The sequence below is a fragment of the Gymnodraco acuticeps genome, unplaced genomic scaffold, assembly GCF_902827175.1.
Source record: "Gymnodraco acuticeps unplaced genomic scaffold, fGymAcu1.1, whole genome shotgun sequence".
In the NCBI taxonomy this organism is placed as follows: domain Eukaryota; kingdom Metazoa; phylum Chordata; class Actinopteri; order Perciformes; family Bathydraconidae; genus Gymnodraco; species Gymnodraco acuticeps.
This window is the reverse complement of record NW_022990024.1, coordinates 9,456-34,434: the sequence shown is the minus strand read 5'-3', so window position 1 is coordinate 34,434 and position 24,979 is coordinate 9,456. Positions and strand designations below refer to the sequence as shown.

Sequence of the window (24,979 nt, the reverse complement as noted above, 5' to 3'; positions counted from 1 at the left end):
ATTACAGATCAACAACACAGATACCTCATTTATTCATTTTATTACATTTTATTTATATAATTAAATCGATTTTGTTTGTTTTATCTGAGTTCCAGGGTGTTCTCTGAATACCTTGAAGTCCCTGACGGTTCGCCACTGGATTTGAATGTGCTCTTAAATAACTAAGCACATTTCAATCTGCCTTAATGCCTGTGGTCTAACTGCTAACCTTCCATACAGATGATTACAGGTCTTTAGATTAACAATGTTTTATGTGTACAAAAATGATAAAATAACTTTTCGAAGACACGTTGAGTGAAAGAATGTGAACAGAGGTTTATATAAAGGTTTACTGAGTTTCAATTCATCAAGACTTTTCTCAGTTTTACCTTCTCCAAGAAATACAGTTTTCTTCAGGAACAGTTAGTCGTGTCATGTGATAACTAGAGGATGGAACTCCTGCGGCGGGAACGCGGAAAAGCTGACGTGTAATAGTCAAATGGTGCTTAATGTTTCTGGGATGAGCGTCGTTATTGAGCGGCACGTTTTGAAGCTCCAACGGAGATTCTGCAACGTAAAATGTGTGCAATCAAAACAGATGGAGAACATACAGTGTGGTGTGAATACTTCTCAGCATTCAGTGGGACCCCTCCCTTTATCAGAGGGTCTCAGCTGTTTCCAGTGGTGTAGAGATAGGACAGAGTCCCGGCCTGGATCTGAAACGTCTGTCCCTGGATGTTTTGGGGGGGGATCTGCTCACTGATAGGCTGTGAGAGGAGGGGGGGTCCATGATGGAGGGGGGGTCCATGTTGTAGGGGGGGTCCATGTTGTAGGGGGGGTCCATGATGGAGGGGGGGTCCATGGTGACATGATGACAGCTGATCCAGGGCCTCTTTACTCAGTGTGATGACGTGAACTCCCTCGAGTCTGGAGGGGGCGGAGTCTGCTGAGGCCCCACCCCCATGGGTGAGGAGGGTGAGTTTGGGGGCGGAGTCGGCTGAGGCCCCGCCCCCAGACTCTGCCTCTTCCGTGGTGATGATGCTGATCTCCTGGTTCTGACTCGAAACGAAGCTCAGGTCGTCCGTCACCACCAGCTGGATCTGCTGCAGGGCGCCTCGCTGCTGAGAGGGGGGTAGAAAATAACAAATCCTTTAAAAAGGTCTCCTATTATGCAAAAGTCACTTCTTGATGTCTTCTCTACATCACCATGTGTCCCCGATGTGTCCCCGATGTGTGTCCCCGGTGTGTCCCCGATGTGTGTCCCCGGTGTGTGTCCCCCGGTGTGTCCCCGGTGTCCCCCCCCCCCCGGTGTGTCCCCGGTGTCCCCCCCCCCCGGTGTGTCCCCGGTGTGTCCCCCCCCGGTGTGTCCCCGGTGTCCCCCCCCCCCCCGGTGTGTCCCCGGTGTCCCCCCCGGTGTGTCCCCCGGTGTGTCCCCGGTGTGTCCCCCGGTGTGTCCCCGGTGTGTCAGGAGACTCTCAAAGTGTCAGAAATAAACCCCTCTCTCTTTTCCTCCGTACCCACATCTCTAAAAACGGGGACCAACGGAGCTGATCCAGATTTGCTGCGTCATGACCACATTACTAAAATGTGGGCGGGCTTTATACCCACGGGCCAATCAGAAACGTTGCTGTCAGAAACAATGAGACGTGTTCTGGAAGTAATATGGTCTGTGTTCACATTAGCATGCTAACACTCAGAGCTAACCTGTACTGGAGAGAGTATAATATATACAAAGTGCATTTAGCATGATAGGAGACTTTAAAAAGTCATAGCATAGTAGGCTACCGTATTGACCCGAATATAAGACTTTTTTTTTTCCTAGAACAAAATCAGGGTCGATACGGAATGTCTTAAAAAAAGTCTTAGTAGTCAAAGTATACTATTTCAGAAAACTGAAATACAGTTTGAAACGTGACGTTTCTGATAGTTTCTAATATTACGTCATGTCGGCAGCTAATCTTGATCAGTATGGTATGTCTTAAAAAAAGTTCCCCCGTTCTTAGAGATGTGGGTACGGAGGAAAAGAGAGAGGGTTTGATTTCTGAGACTTTGTGATGTAGAGAAGACATCACTTTGAGAGTCTCCTGACACACCGGGGACACACCGGGGACACAGCGGGGACACAGCGGGGACACGCGGGGACACACCGGGGACACAGCGGGGACACAGCGGGGACACGCGGGGGACACACCGGGACACACCGGGGACACGCGGGGGACACACCGGGACACACCGGGGACACACCGGGGACACACCGGGACACACCGGGGACACACCGGGGACACATGGATGATAGGACACCTTTAAATAAACGAAATAAAGTGTGAAAAGTGACGCACCTCCTCGTGCAGCTGGGGGTCCCCGGGGGGGTCAGTGGGGGGGTCAGCGCGCTCCTTGCTGTGCCCCCTGCTGTGAGTCTTCAGGTTGTCCAGGCGGGTGAAGGAGAGGCTGCAGGAGGAGCAGCTGAAGGGTTTCCTGCCTGAATGAGAGGCTTCGTGTCTGCGTTTAGCGCTGGAGTCTGAGAAGGAGCGGCTGCAGAGGGAGCAGGAGAACGGCTTCTCCCCTCTGAGGACACATGTTCATGGATGTGTTTAATATGTGTATGTGTGTATTGCTATTCTCCTAAATAAAGGATAACAATACTTCATGTTTATTGAATGATTAAAGATGATACGTCACTCTGTTCTCCTGCCTCAACAAAACATCAATAAACCGGTTATAACAGGTCCAACATGCAGCAGCCAGATTACTCACTCGGTCCAAAGACACATGCCACATCACTCCGAGCCCTGGCTCCCTGCACTGGCTCCCTGCACTGGCTCCCTGCCCTGGCTCCCTGCCCTGGCTCCCTGCCCTGGCTCCCTGTCCTGGCTCCCTGCACTGGCTCCCTGCACTGGCTCCCTGCACTGGCTCCCTGCCCTGGCTCCCTGCACTGGCTCCCTGTCCTGGCTCCCTGCACTGGCTCCCTGCACTGGCTCCCTGCACTGGCTCCCTGCCCTGGCTCCCTGCCACTGGCTCCCTGCCCTGGCTCCCTGCCCTGGCTCCCTGCACTGGCTCCCTGCACTGGCTCCCTGCACTGGCTCCCTGCCCTGGCTCCCTGCACTGGCTCCCTGCACTGGCTCCCTGCCCTGGCTCCCTGCACTGGCTCCCTGTCCTGGCTCCCTGCACTGGCTCCCTGCCCTGGCTCCCTGCACTGGCTCCCTGCACTGGCTCCCTGCACTGGCTCCCTGCACTGGCTCCCTGCCCTGGCTCCCTGCACTGGCTCCCTGCACTGGCTCCCTGCCCTGGCTCCCTGCCCTGGCTCCCTGCACTGGCTCCCTGCACTGGCTCCCTGCACTGGCTCCCTGCACTGGCTCCCTGCCCTGGCTCCCTGCCCTGGCTCCCTGCCCTGGCTCCCTGCACTGGCTCCCTGCACTGGCTCCCTGTCCTGGCTCCCTGCCCTGGCTCCCTGCCCTGGCTCCCTGCCCTGGCTCCCTGCCCTGGCTCCCTGCCCTGGCTCCCTGCCCTGGCTCCCTGCCCTGGCTCCCTGCCCTGGCTCCCTGCCCTGGCTCCCTGTCCTGGCTCCCTGCACTGGCTCCCTGCCCTGGCTCCCTGCACTGGCTCCTGCACTGGCTCCCTGCCCTGGCTCCCTGCCCTGGCTCCCTGCACTGGCTCCCTGCACTGGCTCCCTGTCCTGGCTCCCTGCCCTGGCTCCCTGCCCTGGCTCCCTGCCCTGGCTCCCTGCCCTGGCTCCCTGCCCTGGCTCCCTGCCCTGGCTCCCTGCCCTGGCTCCCTGCCCTGGCTCCCTGCCCTGGCTCCCTGTCCTGGCTCCCTGCACTGGCTCCCTGCCCTGGCTCCCTGCACTGGCTCCCTGCACTGGCTCCCTGCACTGGCTCCCTGCCCTGGCTCCCTGCCCTGGCTCCCTGCCCTGGCTCCCTGCCCTGGCTCCCTGCCCTGGCTCCCTGCACTGGCTCCCTGTCCTGGCTCCCTGCCCTGGCTCCCTGCCCTGGCTCCCTGCACTGGCTCCCTGTCCTGGCACCCTGCCCTGGCTCCCTGCACTGGCTCCCTGTCCTGGCTCCCTGCCCTGGCTCCCTGCACTGGCTCCCTGCCCTGGCTCCCTGCCCTGGCTCCCTGCACTGGCTCCCTGTCCTGGCTCCTTGCCCTGGCTCCCTGCACTGGCTCCCTGCACTGGCTCCCTGTCCATTGGGTCCATCTCAGAACCCAATGAAAGGTCCTAGTCTTCACATATAGAGCTGTCCAAGCCCCAGCCTGCATCAACGACCTGATCCACCCTCACAGCACAACCCGGGCCCTGAGGTCCTCTGAGCAAGGCCTCCTAAGGGTGCCCCGAACCAGGCTAAAGACGGACCGTGCCTTTGAGGCGGTGGCCCCAAGGCTCTGGAACGAACTCCCCCAGAAACTAAGAGCCTCTGCCTCAGTAGAGATTATTAAGGGGCAGCTAAAGACCCACCTCTTCCTTTGGGGCGTCAGAGGAGGAGAGTTCGTGGCTGTCTTTCACCGGTGTTTTACCTGCTGCTGTTTCATGTCTTTTATTCTACATATTATAGTGGTTCTTTGAATTGTGTCCTGTACTGTAAAGCACTTTGTGCATCCGTGTTGAGAAGGGTGCTTGTTACGGCTGCTGCCTTTCTGGTCGTCTCCTGTCTTGTATGTAAATGAGCTGTGCGGGTGCCCTGACGTCATTGGCTGCCATCTCCTGGTCCGCCTTCCGAAGATTGTGATTGGAGCACGCCGGGCCTGACGCACTCCAATCGCAGCGCACAGCCGGGAAGCACCTGCTGGAGATGACTTCAAAGCCTGTGACTGACGATCACTCTGGAGGCTCTGCTGTGTGAGCGGAGGCCTCTCGCTAGTTGCTAGGTTGTGTGCGAATGTGTTGACAGCAGGTTAACTTGTGTGGTCCGTGTTATTGTGATTAGATGTGTCTCGATTAGTTTAGTGTTGTGTGACTGTTGTACTCTGACTCAGCTGTGTTTATTTACAGCTTCCTGTATTTATACTGTACCACTTTGACAGTGAGGGTTTTAGTTGCTATTTAGTTCGTTATTATCTATTCCTTTGTAAACAGTTAGAGTCCTCCTTTTGTTTGTTCAGGCTGCGTGCCTTCCATTTTGTTTCACCTTGCTTTATAATAAAACTACTTATAACTATTACCAATTCCATTCTGGTGTATGTTGCTTTCCTCTTCCCCTCGTCGGGACGTAACATACAATATAAATAAAGTTCTACTTACTTACTTACACTATGAATTATTAAGTCAACCTCGTTATATCTCACATTAGTTTAGTATCTGTAGATAAACGTCTGTCTCACCTGTGGATCCTGATGTGAGTCTGCAGCGTGCTCTTCGCTGTGAAACACTTCCCACAAATCTCACAGGTGAACGGCTTCTCACCTGAACAACAACAACATCATGAGATCTCACCTGAACAACAACAACATCATGAGATCTCACCTGAACAACAACAACATCATGAGATCTCACCTGAACAACATCAACATCATGAGATCTCACCTGAACAACATCAACACCACAGATCTCACCTCCACAGAACAATGGTATTCATAGCCCTGATGTACCTGTGTGAGTTCTCAGGTGCTTCTTCAGCTGAGCCGTGTCCATGAAGGTGTGATGGCACTGAGCGCACTCTGGGAGAGACTTGCCTTTAATGAAAGAACGAATCAAATCAAATCAGGTTTTATTTATAGCACATTTATAAAGGATGTTTGGTGGAGCCAAAGTGCTGAACATAAAATAAAAAGAGCCTACAGTAGAGACACTTTACAGCAAATACAACAGCCAGACCCTCTGTCCTTAGACCCTCTGTCCTTAGACCCTCTGTCCTTAGACCCTCTGTCCTTAGCAGTGGCGTTTTTATATGTACAAAAGTGGTGGGGCACAAAACACTTAGATGTCTATAAGCTTCTGCAGTGAGGTTCATGGCTGCTGAGGCTCTGACTCTTCAGTTTTACAAATATTATATTTTGACCTAAATCAAAATATAATATTATTTTCAAAAGCTTTTTTTGTCTGATGCTTCAATTAATTTTAAACAGACAGTTCAACAGAAGGATACCCAACAAATGTAATTTGATCATTTAAATATTGAATTGTTCTCTCTTAGTAAGATCCCATTTTCAATAACATTGCGGTCTTACCTTGACATGAAGATGAAGTCCATTTGCCTATCCTTCTGGACAAACATCTCTATTACTTTTTTGTAAAAGTCCTCCTTATGTTCTTGTAGTTTCAATAAATCATAAATCTAATCTAATCAATAGATTTATGACTCGAAAATGATAAAAGTAGTCCCACAGATCTTATTTGGAGCTATTTTCTAAAATCCTATGGAGAAATCTCATTGCTTTTTTGTGGAGGGAAGCCATGCGCAGCTTACTTCCGGGTTTTAGGACGCGTCTCTCGTCTCCTCTTCACCTGCTCTTCACACACCACACTTTTCACAGCACATGTACTTACAGCCAATCAGCTCTGAATGATGTGAGATGACGTATGGTGGGGATGGCAGCTCTATGCCCCTATGGTCATTATTTTTTTGCCACACACATTAAATAGGAAAATACTCTGAGCATGCGCATTGTAGTTTTTACAGTCACCGTTCACTTAGACAGAGAGAGGGAGGGGCAGGATCGGGTTTTGTCCCATATGGCTCCAAACAGCTCAATAGGCACAGACTGTAGACACTAACTAGAAGAACACAGACTAAAACAGCAATGAGACGAATCGGATGATTAAACATGATCTTAAAATATATTTTATATCTTTTTTAATTTATTTTTGCATTTCTTTGTAATCATTATTTTTAATACTTTCTGCTGACACTAGGTGGGGCTCCACCTGCCCCTAATGGCCAGTCGCCACTGGTCCTCAGACCCTCTGTCCTCAGACCCTCTGTCCTCAGACCCTCTGTCCTCAGACCCTCTGTCCTTAGACCCTCTATCCTTAGACCCTCTGTCCTTAGACCCTCTGTCCTTAGACCCTCTGTCCTCAGACCCTCTGTCCTCAGACCCTCTGTCATTAGACCCTCTGTCCTTAGACCCTCTGTCCTCAGACCCTCTGTCCTCAGACCCTCTGTCCTTAGACCCTCTGTCCTCAGACCCTCTGTCCTCAGACCCTCTGTCCTTAGACCCTCTGTCCTCAGACCCTCTGTCCTCAGACCCTCTGTTCTTAGACCCTCTGTCCTTAGACCCTCTATCCTGAGACCCTCACATCGTACAAGGAAACACTTCTGGAGAAAACCCACAGTTTAAAGGGAACATGGGAGAAACCTCAGGGAGAGCAACAGAGGAGGGATCCCTCTCCCAGGACGGACAGACGTGCAATAGATGCCGTGTGTAAATTGAAAAGATAATACATTTTACAGCATATAGACCGAATGTTAGGAAATGCATGTGTCTGTAATAAGAAGATGAATCCACGAGGATGTCAGAAGGTATTAGATGAATGAGCTTACAGCATAAGGATGTGCTGATGGTGCTCACCTGTGTGAACTCTGCAGTGACTCTTCAGCTGACGCTTCTGAGTGAAAGTCTTCCCACATTGATCACATCCGAACGGCTTCTCTCCTGAGAGACAGAAGAGAAAAGAGACGCTGCCACAAACTGAAGGATGACATCTTTATGACGAGTTTAAAAATCATAATTACACTTTTGAAAGTTGAACTAAGATATTCTGTATTCGGGCCACATGTTTAAAAAATGACGATATTTGACCAAAAGTATTATAAAAATGAGTTACTGAGAAAAAAGTGAAATATCTAAGAGAAGAAATAAGGAATTCTGAAAGTCGTAATTCTTAGAAAAAGTTTACAATTGTGAGAAAAAAGTCAAAAAACGAAGAAAAAAAAGTGTGAATTCTTAATAAAAGATAACTTTGGGTTGGATCTGAAAAAGAAATGCACACGTGGCCCTAATCCCCTTCCGTAGTTTTCTAAGAAGAAGATTGAATATCTTTTACTAAATGACACATGAAGCTAATCATGAGAACATCATGAGACCCTCAAACAGAACCCCCAGAGCTAGATGTTTATATGCCTGTAGGACCCCCACCTTGGTGCAGGTGCATGTGCTCCTGCAGGGCGTGCTTGGTGCTCAGAGACTTGCTGCAGACGTTGCAGATGAAGGGTTTCTCTCCACTGTGACTGCGCTGGTGAACCAGCAGCGTGTGCTTCTGAGTGAAGGCTTTCCCACAGACCAGGCAGGGGAAGGGCTTCTCTCCTGGGGACATCAGGAACATAGAGCATTACGTACATACTTGCCAACCTTGAGACCTCAGAAATCGGAAGGATTTGAAAACCACCGCGGGGGACGGGACGTGTGCTAGTGGATCGCCGGAGCTGTATTAGATTAACATTACCATGCTTATTGTAGTGGTAAGTGCACTGCCTTGCTGTCTGTAGCAGCATCCTTGATGGAGCATAGTGTGGGCTGGAGGAAAGGAGTGAGCAGAGGAGAGTTGGCTGTTTTCTGTGACTATCTTCCTCACCCTCTCAGACTTTCAGTTGTGCGTGCTACTATGGAAACCAAACAATGGTGTAGCTGTAGTCCGAGTGGAAACAGTCCTGAGTAAATCTGATTTTGTCAGAAATCGGGAGAAATATGACCCGGGAGGAAACCGGGAGGGGGCAATGAAACCGGGAGGGTCGGCAAGTATGATTACGTACCACAAATAATAATAATACTTCATTCAATTTAGAGGCGCCTCCCAAAGCACCCAAGGACACCTACATATTATTATTGTTATTTATGTATGCATACAGTAAGATGTCATATGTGTGACCTTTGTACGGCACTCCCCCCATGTAACACCAGAGCATTGCTCGTCTCACCTGTGTGCGTCCTCTGGTGGATTTTGAGGAACAGATGGTTTTTGAACACTTTCCCACAGTCCTCACATCGAGCCTCGGTGTCGGGATACTTCCTCTTCCTGCCTCTCTTCCCCGGCTCTCTCCTTCCTGTTTCCTCTCCGCTCACTCGGTAGCTTTTGTACTTCACCGGAGGACGGATCTTACGTTTGCTCTGCCTCGACACCGGGTTGAAATCTGCATCGTCTTTAGACTCTGCGTCTTCGTGGAGAACATCTGTAACGTCATCCTCATGGGGAACATCTGTAGTGTCTTCTTTCTGCAGATCTGTCTTACTCGGTCTTCCTCTCTTTCGTTTGGACGCTTCCTGCACTTTGGGAACGCCCACCTGCAATCAAATGAACAAAACAAATATATATTTTTTTTTAATGATAAGAAAAAAGTGAGAATCCTGATAAAAAAAGTAGGAATTCTGAAGTTAAACATTCTAAGAAAAAAAGTCAAATTTCTGATCCGACGTTTGAAAAAGGGAAAATAATGGAACAAATTAATTGCATTTTAAACGATATTTAATGTATTTGAGCTTCAAATTCAACCATCCATGTACTTGTATACAGTATACACTCTTCTTGCACTGTTTCTATTTTATTTGCATTTACTTGCACATCTCAAGAGAATGTTTTGAGCTAATAAAATAGAAATAGAGCAAGAAGAGTCTGTATACAAGTAAATGGAATATGATATATAGAGAAGTAATTAGCAGGATGCAAACAGAGCTCAGGTGTTCTGGGGTTCAGTCCTGACGCCGCCTCAGGGACATTCATGTAATAACAAGTCATTCTTTTACACGTAGAACCTTTTCTTTATGCAGGAATTTTTATTTAGTTTGATGTGAGGTCATCTTTACCTCCTGCAGCTCTGATTGGTCGTCCTTCTCCTCGTCTGCAGAGCGTTCAGAAAGCGCCGTGATGAGTTCACTGACCTGCAGGAGTTTAGCGGCGGCGAGAAGCTGCTGCATGACGTCCTCCTCCACACACACCTTGTCGTCCTCCACACACACCTTGTCGTCCTCCACACACACCTTGTCGTCCTCCACACACACCTTGTCCTCCTCCACACACACCTTGTCCTCCTCCACACACACCTGAGCGCTGTAGATGAATTGGAGCACGTTGCTGAGCGTCTCTGCAGAAACGTCCTGCAGCCGGTAGACGCTCTGAGGCTTCGAGGTGAACAGGAACAGGAAGTGGTCGCTGCTCGCGGCTAACAGAGCTTTGTGGGCCCTGAACGCCTCATCATGCACCTGCAGAGTGACGTCACACAGGAGGTCCTGCTGCCTCAAGGTGTTCAGTTTACCCAGAATGCTTTGCCGGTGCGAGTGGGAGTGCAGGGACCTGATGGAGGACCGGTTCGATGCCGGAGACATCTTCAGGTCCTGCAGGGGATACAAATAACTCTATTAAACAGGGGATTTTAGTTACAGCATAATGTGACCTAAATATACATGTTATACTAGACTATAACTTAAAGACTAAAACTAAGACTTAAAAAAGTTACAGACTTTTTTCATTACATGTGATATTTTTTTAAACATACCATCACTTTTTTGTTACTATTTTAAAGGTCCCATTTCTACTGATCATGGTTCCATCGTTGAGTCGACTAGAATAGATTCACTTTGTTCAATGCTCCAAACTCTCATTGGTTTCTCAAACAGTCCGCTCACACTGTCCGCTCCTCGCAGCAGAGAGCCTCGCAACGTCCCGCCGAGTGTCTGTGTGTGTGTGTGTGTGTGTGTGTGTGTGTGTGTGTGTGTGTGTGTGTGTGTGTGTGTGTGTGTGTGTGTGTGTGTGTGTGTGTGTGTGTGTGTGAGGAAGTCCACGGATTGGTCCAAACGTAACGGCTCCGCGGATTGGTTACGTTACGTCACTATACCCAAGAAGTAAACAATGGAAACAGAGAAACCCCCATCGAGGCGTTCTGGGGCAGCACAGACAGGTCTTCTCTGAGTCAGAGTGTTGCTCCCTACAGGCTGCACTTTGAGGGTCTGAGGCTCTGCAGAGCGTTCCCATGCAGAAGCTACAGAACACAAGGGGACGGGTCAGAACCAGAGAAGCAGGACGTGGGACCTTTAAGATAAGATGAGATGTATTTTATTGGGATTTTTTTTGTTGCGTTGCAGCAGCATAACAAGGCATTGCACATAAGTAGAAATTAAAGAGTAGAAATAAACAATTCTGGTGTAGTAATAATACATGTTATTTATATAGCGCTTTTTCTGGTGCTCAAAGCGCTTCAATATGATGAAGCAACAGCTTTCCACCAATACTGCACATACTTTATTTTATTACTACGAGTATTTAGTCATTCTATACTGCATATATATTTAATGTAAATATCTCTATATTTCTAGTGTTATAACCAACAGTTTGGTCCTTTTTCTTACTTGTTCTCTCCTTTATCTCTGTGTTTATGCTATGCACCATGCACACTCCTCTAGTGTAAACCTACCTGATAATAAACCTGATTCTGATTTGATTCTGTCTCTCATTTCTGTTCTGGAAATCTGTCCCCATTACCACACATACATTAAATAGTTCCCCATTCATCTTTAGTGTCTCCTCTTGAGTTTGCATCCATAAAAACTATGTATTCCCCACCTGAGTGGTAATAAAAGTTGACCTGCTGATGTGTTACCTCAGAAAGCACACAGCTTTAGTTAGCATCATGCTAACAAACAATGCATTCCGCGCTAGCTTTCACACACTCCAAAGCTAGCAGAAGAAGCTAAGTGTGCTGCTGAAATAATGCGTTAAATAAACTCTATTTACTTCATGTTTCTACTTATGTCTGCTTCAAAGCGGTGTCATTCAGAAATAGTGATCTTTAAGGACCTTACCTTCTACTACAGCTGTGGACGGAGGGAGGGAATGCGAGGGAACTATCGCGAGAGTTGTGATTCTGACCAGATTAGTTTACAGCTGATCTACAAACACTGTGGATGGACACAGCTGATGGTGTGCGTGATGACGCGCGTTTTATAGATCAGCTGTTCCGACATGAAGTGCGCTTTATGTGTTTGTGATGTAACGGTTAAAAAGGTCAGCAGCTAGTTAGAGAGCAGTCACTGAGAGAGGGGCAAAGTGTTTCTCACATTGAGATTTTCTACATGTTCCTGGTTATGTGAGGATTCTCTCCAGGACGTGCTCCTCATTTACAGTCCGAAGAGAAACACTACCAGTCTGCAGAGAGCAGGTTGATCTTATTATAAGGTAAATGAAGGAATACACAATAAACGGCCTTTTATTCACTATAGGACACTTTGTGAGACGTTTAAAACATCGTGTTTGATTACAATTACATTATGCAAAACCAGCTTCAGTTAAACCAGGGGTGTCAAACTCAATTTCAACTCGGGCCACATTAGCATCATGGTTGCACTCAAAGTGCCAGTTTTATATATAAGAATAAATATATAAATATTTAATATATATAAAATAATGTATTATATATAGGCTACATATATTATATTATATACATGATTGCCTCTGCATTGGATTATTATCTGATCGGGTAATAACTTCATAATTAACTACGTCTGAAAGCAGAAGTCGGGCAAACAATTGCAAGTCTCTTCAGTGCGCATGTCACAAAATGATTTAAAAAGAAAATCCAAATTCTGGAAAAAACAAAAAAAAATAAGTGAAATGTTTAAAAAAAAGTAACATTTTGAAAAAAAAGTCAAATTCCGAGGAAAAAGTCTAATTTGAGATGCATTGTGGGACATGTAGTTTATGGGCATTGTGTAAAGCGGCATGTAACCGTGTAATAAACATATTATATTCTTTGCAAGCTCTTGTGGGACCGCATGAAGTGAAGTCGCGGGCCCCCGTTTAAAGGTAAACATGTGGAGTTACCAACCACCTGCTGCAGAATATCCAACCCAGTCTCATAAAAAAACGTGTAATAACTACGTTGATCCACACCGTAGGACGTAGTATTTCTACAAAAACGCCTCTGAAAGTGAAGATCCCTACGTTTTTTTTCACCATTCATTCCAATGGCTGCGTCTATGTCACGTGATCTTCACATTTCTCCCTGTAGAAAAAAAAAACATGGCCGACCTTCGTTTTATTCTCGGTGTAAAATGCCTATTTTAAAGTTAGTTTGGCCATTAAAATGCGTTTTGATGTCATTTGATGCGAGAAATATGAGTTGTTATTTCAGATGATGTGTGCAGTGGATGTACATGATCTTTAGTTTGCTAGTTATTATGAAGATTACTTCAGGAAATTGTGTCGATACAACGTTTTCATTGTTACCAAGGTGGTTGCTAGGGACGCTGCTATCGATATTATTTCTGTTATGTTGTGTAACTGTTTAATGGTGTTATCTTTATTGCTACCCCCTTCCCCGTCAATGTATAGTGTTGGTCCACAGCGCAAACATATTAGTTTAACAAAATCCGCATCTAAAATTGTGGCATAGTGTGGTGCTGAGAGATGGGAGTCGGAGGCGGGGTATCAAAGGTACAAGCTAGACTTTTATTTAGCATCTCAAAACACATGTAAACAGCTTCATGCCCGGGAAGCGAAGACCGGCGGAGACAGGAAGTCCGGCTCACTAAAATGTCCGTGCAGAACAATACCCTAACCCAGGGGTGCCCAACCAGTCGATCGCGAGATGTGTCTAAAAATAGAACAACAATATTCTGTTTTATCGTTAATGTCCTATAACATAATCTTCCTGTGCCAGAATAATGCACTTGAACGCATCAAAGCTTTGTGATTGGCCGGCGTGACCCCATGTGTCAGGGCGTGGCTGGTCGGCAGTGGGCACTATTTCGCTGAGGTTGTCCGTGGCAACAGGAGCGACAGTCCGCACACACACAAGACCGCAATTATGGCAGAAGCAAAAAAGCCCAAAATATAGAATTCTCACTCCGAGTGGGAGGATGATTATTTTTGTATCTATTCCAATTCAAAGTCCATCTGTCTCATCTGCAATGCGAGCGTGGCTTTATCGAAGAAGGGTAATCTAGGAGCGGCATTTCAAAACAGTGCACAAACGCTGCTAGACGGAACTCCCTCCTGATTCTGCCCTACGCTCTAAAAGGGGAGGGGCCTGAAAGGACAGCTAAATGCACAGCAGTCCATTTCCACCAGGCCCAACAACAAGAGCAAGGCTGCTACCAGAGCATCTTATCGTGTCAGTCACGTTCTGGAGAAACACATGAAGTCTTTCAAAGACGGCGAAGTTGTGAAAGAAGCATTCCTGGAGGCTGCCGACGCGCTTTTTGGGGACAGTAAAAATAACAGAAGCATTTCAACAGGTTTTTGATATAATAAAAACTCAAGTTAGATACCGTTATTAATCAGCTGTAAGTTTTAGTTTGTTTGAACTTATTCATTATAATTATTGTACAAAATGGTATAAGAATGCAAACTTAAATTGATTATAGTCTATTATCAATTCAGGTTAAGAAACTAGTGTTGCTTGCATCCTATTTTAAAGGCATTTATTTTTATACTCGACTAAAATGCAACAAAAAAAGGGTTTGATTCTATTAATGTTGTCTTTTTTATTGCACTTTGGCAGCAGATTCCTGAGGAGCTTCAGATCTGAGTTGTCTTATTAGTAAGCCTGATTTTAATGGCAAAGAAAGGGTTCAGAGTATTTTCTTTTGTTCCTGTGTCATACAGTATGTGGCAGCACTGTTCAATGTTTCTTGAAAACGTTACCCACTGTAGTGACATGTGAATAAACTCCAACTCTGTATCAACAACACTGTTGTGTAACTTCAGTTAAATACTTGTATGTGTGCAGATTAGAAAGAGGTAAGATAAAGGATCTGCAGTATTTTATGGAGTATTAATCGTACAAAGGTCAGTTTTATACAAGTAGAAGTGTGTATTTACCTGGTAGTTTACCTGGTCAGTAATGGCTACGCCTCTCTATTTGGACTGGTAGATCTCGGCAGACTGGCAACTTTAAAAGTAGCTCTCGGTTCAAAAAAGGTTGGGCACCCCTGCCCTAACCCATAGATCCGTGGGTGAATAATGTCAATCACCACAATAGATACGTTATGTTCCCCTGTGCAATTCTCCATTTACTCAACAATAACACATAATTATCCTTGTGTTTATTTATTTGTTTGATTAATAAACACAAGTTGGAGTCCGTCAGGACCGAGGGTCGGAGCAGCTCATTTGCTTTACAGAATATTACACCCGGAAGTAAGTATTCTCTCCGCTTCGCTTGACAAACCCCGTGATAGTCCTCAAGCTCTGTGATTGGAGATTGTGCTCCGAGGGTTACGCCGAGCCTCGAACAGCACTTGAAATGGGATGGAACCACGGCAGACTGTCCAAAACTGGATTTGAACGGGTCCACCGCGTCCCCCCCTCCCCCACCCCGTCCCCAGAACTACACATGCTGGCTATTGTGTTTCGCAACATGTTCTCTATCTATGGCACGTCTCTACTGGGAGTTTTAGTTTTAAAAGACGTTTTCATATTTCCCATAATAAGAAGTTGTCAGTATTAAACTGTGTACATCCCTGCAAGTTTAGGGGATAGGAAACACTCACATTTAAAACATAATTAATAAATGGGTGAAAATGGCTTGTGCCCATATTGGGTAGCATTAATATATATACACACATGCCAGCTAAGGTCAGAAGAGCTTTATTTAACAGCTGGTCTTATGTCTGTGACCCCTCCTGTTGTTCATTGATGAGCCTGAAACATGCACTTGTCAAGGTTCAGAGGCACATTTTGCAAATCTGGCAGTAGCCATCGATCATCTTAAGATAAGATATACTTTATTGATCCCAAGTTGGAAACATTTGCGTTACATCAGCATGTGTAACAGTTGTAAATATGCAGTGGTGTTTATTTGTAAATCATTTAGTATAATCACACAAATTCTGTGTTTTATATTTAATAATTCTGTGTTCTTTCTTTATTGATTGTTCAATACCTGACAAGGCCGGAGATGAAAAACTTGGGTCGTATGTTCCTCAACAGTGCATTACAAGACATCTATCAATATGTGTGTACCTCCACCATTAAACTGTCCTATTCTGCACATTTCTTATTCTATCTACATACATCTTATAAGAGTATAATACATATGTATAATATCAGTTAAAATAAGTGCTTCAACATAGTTAACATTGCTGGAGGTATGCACAAAGTTTTACATTCATTGCATAACTACACCGTTTGTGGATATGTCAATAAACCTTAGAACATCTTGAAATCTTGAAAGGGATGTGCAAAATAGTCATTATATACAGTCTTTAATTAACTATTAGTAGAGAATAACGAGTAATGAACATACTTTATAGGGATCCTATTAATATCTAATAATAAAAATAATGAAATTCAATAACATGCTTTAACCACTAGGTGTCCCTTTATATCAGCTGTGCACCTTTATGGTGTAAATACAGCCTATCTACCAATTGGATCAAATATAAAAGTCAGCCGAATTAGTGTTGATACTGCAAGGAGACGTATTGTGTGAAAAGAAATGTAAGATGTTGTTTAATGGCTGATATATTTATGATCCACGTCACGTTTTCAGTTCCTCATGTTTGTCTAGAAGTCTTCTCATCAGGGCTCTATAAATACAGAACTACGGCAGATATGTAATATTTAATGCAGCCGAACCGTGTATTACAATGCCGTTATGTGATGACTTTCAAAGAGAAAAGCAAGCACACTCGGAATAAAGTATTATTGTATTTTTTTAAAATGTTTTCGGTCTGTTTCCGGTATTTGTTAATGACGATGTGCTGTGAGATGTGAGACTGGAATTGCACAGGGGGAAATAACGTTTCTATGCCACCATTTTAGATGCGGATTTTGTTAAACTTATATGTTTGCGCTGTGGACCAACACTATACATTGACGGGGAATGGGGTAGCAATAAAGATAACACCATTAAACTGTTACACAACAGAAATAATATCGATAGCAGCGTCCCTAGCAACCACCTTGGTAACAATGAAAACGTTGTATCGACACAATTTCCTGAAGTAATCTTCGTAATAACTAGCAAACTAAAGATCATGTACATCCACTGCACACATCATCTGAAATAACAACTCATATTTCTCGCATCAAATGACATCAAAACGCATTTTAATGGCCAAACTAACTTTAAAATAGGCATTTTCCATCGAGAATAAAACGAAGTTCGGCCATGTTTTTTTTTTCTGCAGGGAGAAAGTTGAAGATCACGTGACATAGACGCAGCCATTGGAATGAATGGTGAAAAAAACGTAGGGATCTTCACTTTCAGAGGCGTTTTTGTAGAAATACTACGTCCTACGCTGTGGACCAACGTAGTTATCACACGTTTTTTGTGAGACTGGGTTGGAATATCACCTGCTGGCTCCGTGCCGCATGCTTCTACAGTTCTACTTTAGTTAAACTGTGTATATTATAGTTGTAGTAAGTGTGCATTTTTACATCTTTCTGTGTATTTTCAATTAGTCAGAGTTTCTTTTAGTTATTAATGCACAACATATCTGCAGCAGAGCCGTTTTGATCTGAAGTGTAACATCAGGGCTGTGCAGAGGAGCTTTCTGTATAATAATGGCATCATGACATTTCTTTGCACCAATATGAAACTTCAGGCTGCAGGTGCCAATGCCACATATAATGATCAGTGACAAACTATACTAATATTTAACTTGTTATGGCATCTTATACTTTGAACTTTGAAAGATCTTTTTTTGTAATGAGAAACTATGCTGTGCCTTTTTTATTTTAATTATTAACTTTTTACGGCATGTTATACTTTTGATATTTTGTAATATTAAACTTGTTTATGACTTTATACCGCGTTTTATTCAACTTGTATGGCATCATATAAACACTTCTTTTACTTTTCAATATTTAAGTTTTACTGTAATATATTTTTTAAATGTTAATATTATATATTTTTAAATATTTATCGCATTTTAAAAAGTTTCTATGAAATACCACTATATTTTTTTACTTATTTGTTTAACTTTTTATGGCATATTATTATATGATTTTCTAAAATATCAGGTTTTGTTTTAAAGGTCCCACGTCATGCTTCTCTGGTTCTGACCCGTCCCCTTGTGTTCTGTAGCTTCTGACCCGTCCCCTTGTGTTCTGTAGCTTCTGACCCGTCCCCTTGTGTTCTGTAGCTTCTGACCCGTCCCCTTGTGTTCTGTAGCTTCTGCATGTGAACGCTCTGCAGAGCCTCAGACCCTCAAAGTGCACCCTGTAGGGAGCAACACTCTGACTCAGAGAAGACCTGTCTGTGCTGCCCCAGAACGCCTCGATGGACGTTTCTCTGTTTCCATTGTGTGCTTCCTGGGTTCTGTGACGTGTGAACACCCAGATCAACAACAAAGGACCAGATTGGCCCAAATGGACCAATCCGTGGAGCTCCTCACTCACCAGGACCCCTTGGCTAACTAACAGGGAGTCCCATTGACTTGCATAGAGCTCCCTGGTTGGTAACAGACGAGTTGGGACCCATTCTCACAGCGCTATAACCTTTCTCTTCCTCAGTATCAAGCCACACTTATTGTTTTTACTTCGGCTGTGAGTGTTTGTGTGCTCAGGATGTCTGCTCCTCGCAGTAGTAGTAGCGAGCCTCGCGACGTCCGACCAATCAGAGCACAGTGGGCTCACAGGGAGGGGGGGGGGGGGGGGCAGGAGCTCCAACAAGCCGTGTAGGACAGAGAGTGAATACACAGACTATACAGAGATGCTGTGAGAAACCAATGACAGTTTGGAACATTGGACAAAGTGAATCTATTCTAGTCGACCTCAACGATGGAGCTGTGATCAGGAGAAATGGCCGTGGGACCTTTAACTTACTAAACCTTTTAATTAAAATGTTTTAAAAATATTTATGACTTTTAAAAAAATGTATATGAAATACAGATATATACTTATATTTCTGAAAAGTATTATGGGATATTAAACACACTTGACTTTTTTTTTTACTTTTCTGTGCATTTCCTGCTGGAGGTTATACACACTAACAACACGTTACCTGCAGTAACTGGAGGTTATACACACTAACAACACGTTACCTGCAGTAACTGGAGGTTATACACACTAACAACGCGTTACCTGCCAGTAAACTGGAGGTTATACACACTAACAACACGTTACCTGCAGTAACTGGAGGTTATACACACTAACAACACGTTACCTGCAGTAACTGGAGGTTATACACACTAACAACGCGTTACCTGCAGTAACTGGAGGTTATACACACTAACAACACGTTACCTGCAGTAACTGGAGGTTATACACACTAACAACACGTTACCTGCAGTAACTGGAGGTTATAACACACTAACAACACGTTACCTTGCAGTAACTGGAGGTTATACACACTAACAACACGTTACGCAGTAACTGGAGGTTATACACACTAACAACACGTTACCTGCAGTAACTGGAGGTTATACACACTAACAACACGTTACCTGCAGTAACTGGAGGTTATACACACTAACAACGCGTTACCTGCAGTACTGAGGTTATACACACTAACAACACGTTACCTGCAGTAACTGGAGGTTATACACACTAACAACACGTTACCTGCAGTAACTGGAGGTTATACACACTAACAACACGTTACCTGCAGTAACTGGAGGTTATACACACTAACAACACGTTACCTGCAGTAACTGGAGGTTATACACACTAAACAACGCGTTACCTGCAGTAACTGGGGTTATACACACTAACAACGCGTTACCTGCAGTAACTGGAGGTTATACACACTAACAAACACGTTACCTGCAGTAACTGGAGGTTATACACACTAACAAACGTTACCTGCAGTAACTGGAGGTTATACACAACTAACAACACGTTACCTGCAGTAACTGGAGGTTACACACTAACAACGCGTTACCTGCAGTAACTGGAGGTTATACACTAACAACGCGTTACCTGCAGTAACTGGAGGTTACACACACTAACAACACGTTACCTGCAGTAACTGGAGGTTATACACACTAACAACACGTTACCTGCAGTAACTGGAGGTTATACACACTAACAACGCGTTACCTGCAGTAACTGGAGGTTACACACACTAACAACACGTTACCTGCAGTAACTGGAGGTTATACACACTAACAACACGTTACCTGCAGTAACTGGAGGTTATACACACTAACAACACGTTACCTGCAGTAACTGGAGGTTATACACACTAACTACACGTTACCTGCAGTAACTGGAGGTTATACACACTAACAACGCGTTACCTGCAGTAACTGGAGGTTATACACACTAACAACGCGTTACCTGCAGTAACTGGAGGTTATACACACTAACAACGCGTTACCTGCAGTAACTGGAGGTTATACACACTAACAACACGTTACCTGCAGTAACTGGAGGTTATACACACTAACAACGCGTTACCTGCAGTAACTGGAGGTTATACACACTAACAACGCGTTACCTGCAGTAACTGGAGGTTATACACACTAACAACGCGTTACCTGCAGTAACTGGAGGTTATACACACTAACAACGCGTTACCTGCAGTAACTGGAGGTTATACACACTAACAACACGTTACCTGCAGTAACTGGAGGTTATACACACTAACAACACGTTACCTGCAGTAACTGGAGGTTATACACACTAACAACGCGTTACCTGCAGTAACTGGAGGTTATACACACTAACAACACGTTACCTGCAGTAACTGGAGGTTATACACACTAACAACACGTTACCTGCAGTAACTGGAGGTTATACACACTAACAACACGTTACCTGCAGTAACTGGAGGTTATACACACTAACAACACGTTACCTGCAGTAACTGGAGGTTATACACACTAACTACACGTTACCTGCAGTAACTGGAGGTTTATACACACTAACAACACGTTACCTGCAGTAACTGGAGGTTTATACACACTAACTACACGTTACCTGCAGTAACTGGAGGTTATACACACTAACTACACGTTACCTGCAGTAAACTGGAGTTATACCACACTAACAACACGTTACCTGCAGTAACGGAAGGTTATACCACCTAACAACACGGTACCTGCAGTAACTGGAGTTATACACACTAACAACACGTTACCTGCGTAACTGGAGGTTATACACACTAACAACACGTTACCTGCAGTAACTGGAGGTTATACACACTAACAACACGTTACCTGCAGTAACTGGAGGTTATACACACTAAAACACGTTACCTGCAGTAACTGGAGGTTATACACACTAACAAAACACGTTACCTGCAGTAACTGGAGGTTATACACACTAACAACACGTTACCTGCAGTAACTGGAGGTTATACTGGAGGTTATACACACTAACAACACGTTACCTGCAGTAACTGGAGGTTATACACACTAACAACGCGTTACCTGCAGTAACTGGAGGTTATACACACTAACAACACGTTACCTGCAGTAACTGGAGGTTATACACACTAACACACGTTGCAGTAACTGGAGGTATACACACTAACAACACGTTACCTGAGTAACTGGAGGTTATACACACTAACAACACGTTACCTGCAGTAACTGGAGGTTATACACACTAACAACACGTTACCTGCAGTAACTGGAGGTTATACACACTAACAACACGTTACCTGCAGTAACTGGAGGTTTATACACACTAACAACACGTTCCTGCAGTAACTGGAGGTTATACACACTAACTACAACGTTACCTGCAGTAACTGGAGGTTTATAACACACTACAACACGTTACCTGCAGTACTGGAGGTTATACACACAAAAACGCGTTACCTGCAGTAATGGAGGTTATACACACTAACAACACGTTACCTGCAGTAACTGGAGGTTATACACACTAACAACACGTTACCCTGCATTAACTGGAGGTTATACCACTAACAACACGTTACCTGCAATAACTGGAGGTTATACACACTAACACACGTTACCTGCAGTAACTGGAGGTTTAACACACTAACAACACGTTACCTGCAGTAACTGGAGGTTATACACACTAACTACACGTTACCTGCAGTAACTGGAGGTTATACACACTAACAACACGTTACCTGCAGTAACTGGAGGTTATACACACTAACAACACGTTACCTGCAGTAACTGGAGGTTATACACACTAACTACACGTTACCTGCAGTAACTGGAGGTTATACACACTAACAACGCGTTACCTGCAGTAACTGGAGGTTATACACACTAACAACACGTTACCTGCAGTAACTGGAGGTTAGACACACTAACAACACGTTTACCTGCAGTAACTGGAGGTTATACACACTAACAACAGCGTTACCTGCAGTAAACTGTGAGGTTATAACACACTAACTACACGTTACCTGCAGTAACTGAGGTCTATACACACTAACTACACGTTACCCTGCACAGTAACTGGAGGTTATACAACACTAACGACAAACGTTACCTGCAGTAACTGGACGGTTATACACACTAACAATCACGTTACCTGCAATTAACTGGAGGTTATACACACTAAACAACGCGTTCCACCCGGCAGTAACTGGAGGTTATACCACACCTAACACAACGTTACCTGCAGTAACTGAGGTTACACACACTACACAACACGTTTACTGCAGTAGAACTGGAGGTTATACGCACTAACAACACGTTACCTGCAGTAACTGGAGGTTATACACACTAACTACACGTTACCTGCAGTAACTGGAGGTTATACACACTAACAACACGTTACCTGCAGTAACTGGAGGTTACACACACTAACAAACACGTTACCTGCAGTACTGGAGGTTATGACACACTAACTTACACGTTACCTGCAGTAAACTGGAGGTTATACACACTAACAACACGTTACCTTGCAGTAACTGGAGGTTATACACACTAACAACACGTTACCTGCAGTAACTGGAGGTTATACACACTAACAACACGTTACCTGCAGTAACTGGAGGTTATACACACTAACAACACGTTACCTGCAGTAACTGGAGGTTATACACACTAAAAACACGTTACCTGCAGTAACTGGAGGTTACACACACTAACAACACGTTTACCTGCAGTAACTGGAGGTTATACACACTAACTACACGTTACCTGCAGTAACTGGGAGGTTATACACACTAACAACACGTTAACCTGCAGTAACTGGAGGTTATACACACTAACAACACGTTACCTGCAGTAACTGGAGGTTATACACACTACTACACGTTACCTTGCAGTAACTGGAGGTTATACACACTACAACACGTTACCTGCAGTAACTGGAGGGTTATACACACTAACAACACGTTACCTGCAGTAACTGGAGGTTATACACACTAACAACACGTTACCTGCAGTAACTGGAGGTTATACACACTAACAACACGTTACCTGCAGTAACTGGAGGTTATACACACTAACAACACGTTACCTGCAGTAACTGGAGGTTATACACACTAACAAACGCGTTACCTGCAGTAACTGGAGGTTATACACACTAACAACACGTTACCTGCAGTAACTGGAGGTTATACACACTAACAACACGTTACCTGCAGTAACTGGAGGTTATCACCACACACTAACCTGCAGTACATGTGGAGCGTGTCCTGCTGCCTCTCTCTGCTTTACAGCGTGTTATCTAACGCATGGTAATTATTACAGATGTCTGTCTGTGACCTTTGAACGGTGCGGTGAGGTCGGGGGAAGTTGTGCATTAATCAGAATCAGAATACCTTTATTCGTCCCACAGAGTGGACATGTACATTGCTGCAGCAGAAAAGAGCCGCAGACAGCTTGATGTTATAGAAGCGAGCATACAAAAGAATTAAAGATACAAAAATATATACAAAATTACACAATTTACAAAATACACATCCTGTAACAGTTCTGAGGATTTAGCAGCCAGGTATATATTACACAGTTATTAACGGCATATATATATATATATTAGGGCTGTCAGTCGATTAAAATAGTTAATCGCGATTAATCGCAAATTAATCGCACATTTTTGATCTGTTCTAAATGTACCTTAGAGGAATATTTAGCAAGTTTTTAACACTCTTATCAACATATGAGAGGACAAATATGCTTTATGCAAATGTTTGTTTCATTTGAACAATGACAAATATCCTCATGAATATTAAACACAACAACTTCTGAACATTACAAATATTCGCCTCAATTCAACCTGGAACCTAATACAATAAAAATGGTGTGGTGTGTGTGTGTGTGTGTGTGTGTGTGTGTGTGTGTGTGTGTGTGTGTGTGTGTGTGTGTGTGTGTGTGTGCAACTCAAGGCATATGCTCGAACGGGAGCTGCCTGGACGCTGCAATCATGTTGCACTATCCGTGCTGAGTGTGCTGACTTCTCGTGCAATGTCCCACTGTCTGGCTTCCTGCATAAAGTCAAGTGCTCGGCGCAGTTGTGGCGAAATGTCGCTCCTCTGTTTTCATTTAAACAGCTCCATATCCGTTAGCGCAGCTAGCTAGCACCAGATGCTAACAACAACAATGCACGTAAGGGTCTCTCGCTCGCTCGGGCCACACATACACACACCCTCCCGGTCCTCCCAACAGCCAGTCGGTGCCTGCCGGTGAGCGTGGAAGTGTGGTCTGCCACAAGCGGGCAGCAGGAGCGGGGCTGTCAGCATCAGCTTGTAGACGGTATTTTAAACTCGATGCGCTCTGAAGCTACGGGGCGGCCGAGGACAAAAAATACACATGCGTTAATCGCTTAAAATAATTAGTGGCGCTAATTTTTTTTTGCGTTAACGCGTTATTAACGCGTTAACTTGACAGCCCTAATATATATATATATATATATATATATATATATATATATATATTGCACATCTAGCACATAGTTGATATTTACGATAGGATATTACTTTAATGGTCAGATGAAGTCTGAAATGCTCCTTGCATCACAGCAGCATCAGAGAGAGCTGCTCAAAGAGCCTTCAGCGTGCTTCTGATCTGGAGCTCTGTGTTCACTGAGAGGACTGTCTGGAGCACAGAGGATGCTTCAGGCTGACTGGAGCACAGAGGATGCTTCAGGCTGACTGGAGCACAGAGGATGCTTCAGGCTGACTGGAGCACAGAGGATGCTTCAGGCTGACTGGAGCACAGAGGATGCTTCAGGCTGGAGCACAGAGGATGCTTCAGGCTG

At 44.7% G+C, this 24,979-nt stretch overlaps 1 protein-coding gene across 4 annotated transcripts; it reads right to left on the bottom strand.

The window, feature by feature from the left end:
* Positions 1–295: 295 nt before the first annotated feature.
* zbtb24 (zinc finger and BTB domain containing 24) lies at positions 296–23,487 on the bottom strand. Of its 4 annotated transcripts, none has more exons than XM_034214850.1 (9): positions 23,395–23,487; positions 9,709–10,236; positions 8,826–9,189; positions 8,047–8,214; positions 7,480–7,563; positions 5,560–5,643; positions 5,293–5,374; positions 2,319–2,544; positions 296–1,100 (listed from the first exon to the last, which is right to left on the bottom strand). In XM_034214850.1, the coding sequence occupies exons 2-9, from the start codon at positions 10,225–10,227 to the stop codon at positions 648–650; spliced, it is 1,980 nt and encodes a 659-aa protein (XP_034070741.1). In that variant the 5' UTR covers positions 10,228–10,236; positions 23,395–23,487; the 3' UTR covers positions 296–647. The 4 variants fall into 4 exon arrangements, with proteins under 4 accessions (XP_034070741.1, XP_034070740.1, XP_034070738.1 ...); XM_034214849.1 differs by lacking the exon at positions 23,395–23,487 and adding an exon at positions 11,701–11,745; XM_034214847.1 differs by lacking the exon at positions 23,395–23,487 and adding an exon at positions 10,398–10,628.
* Between the last annotated feature and the right edge of the window lie 1,492 nt (positions 23,488–24,979).

Excerpts from the sequence above, each read along its gene's own strand:
- zbtb24 (XM_034214847.1), bottom strand. Across the intron at positions 5,644-7,479 it reads TCACTGCAGAGTTCACACAG|GCAAGTCTCTCCCAGAGTGC; the intron begins GTGAGCACCATC and ends CTTTCATTAAAG. Across the intron at positions 1,101-2,318 it reads ACCCCCAGCTGCACGAGGAG|CAGCGAGGCGCCCTGCAGCA; the intron begins GTGCGTCACTTT and ends CCCCCCTCTCAG.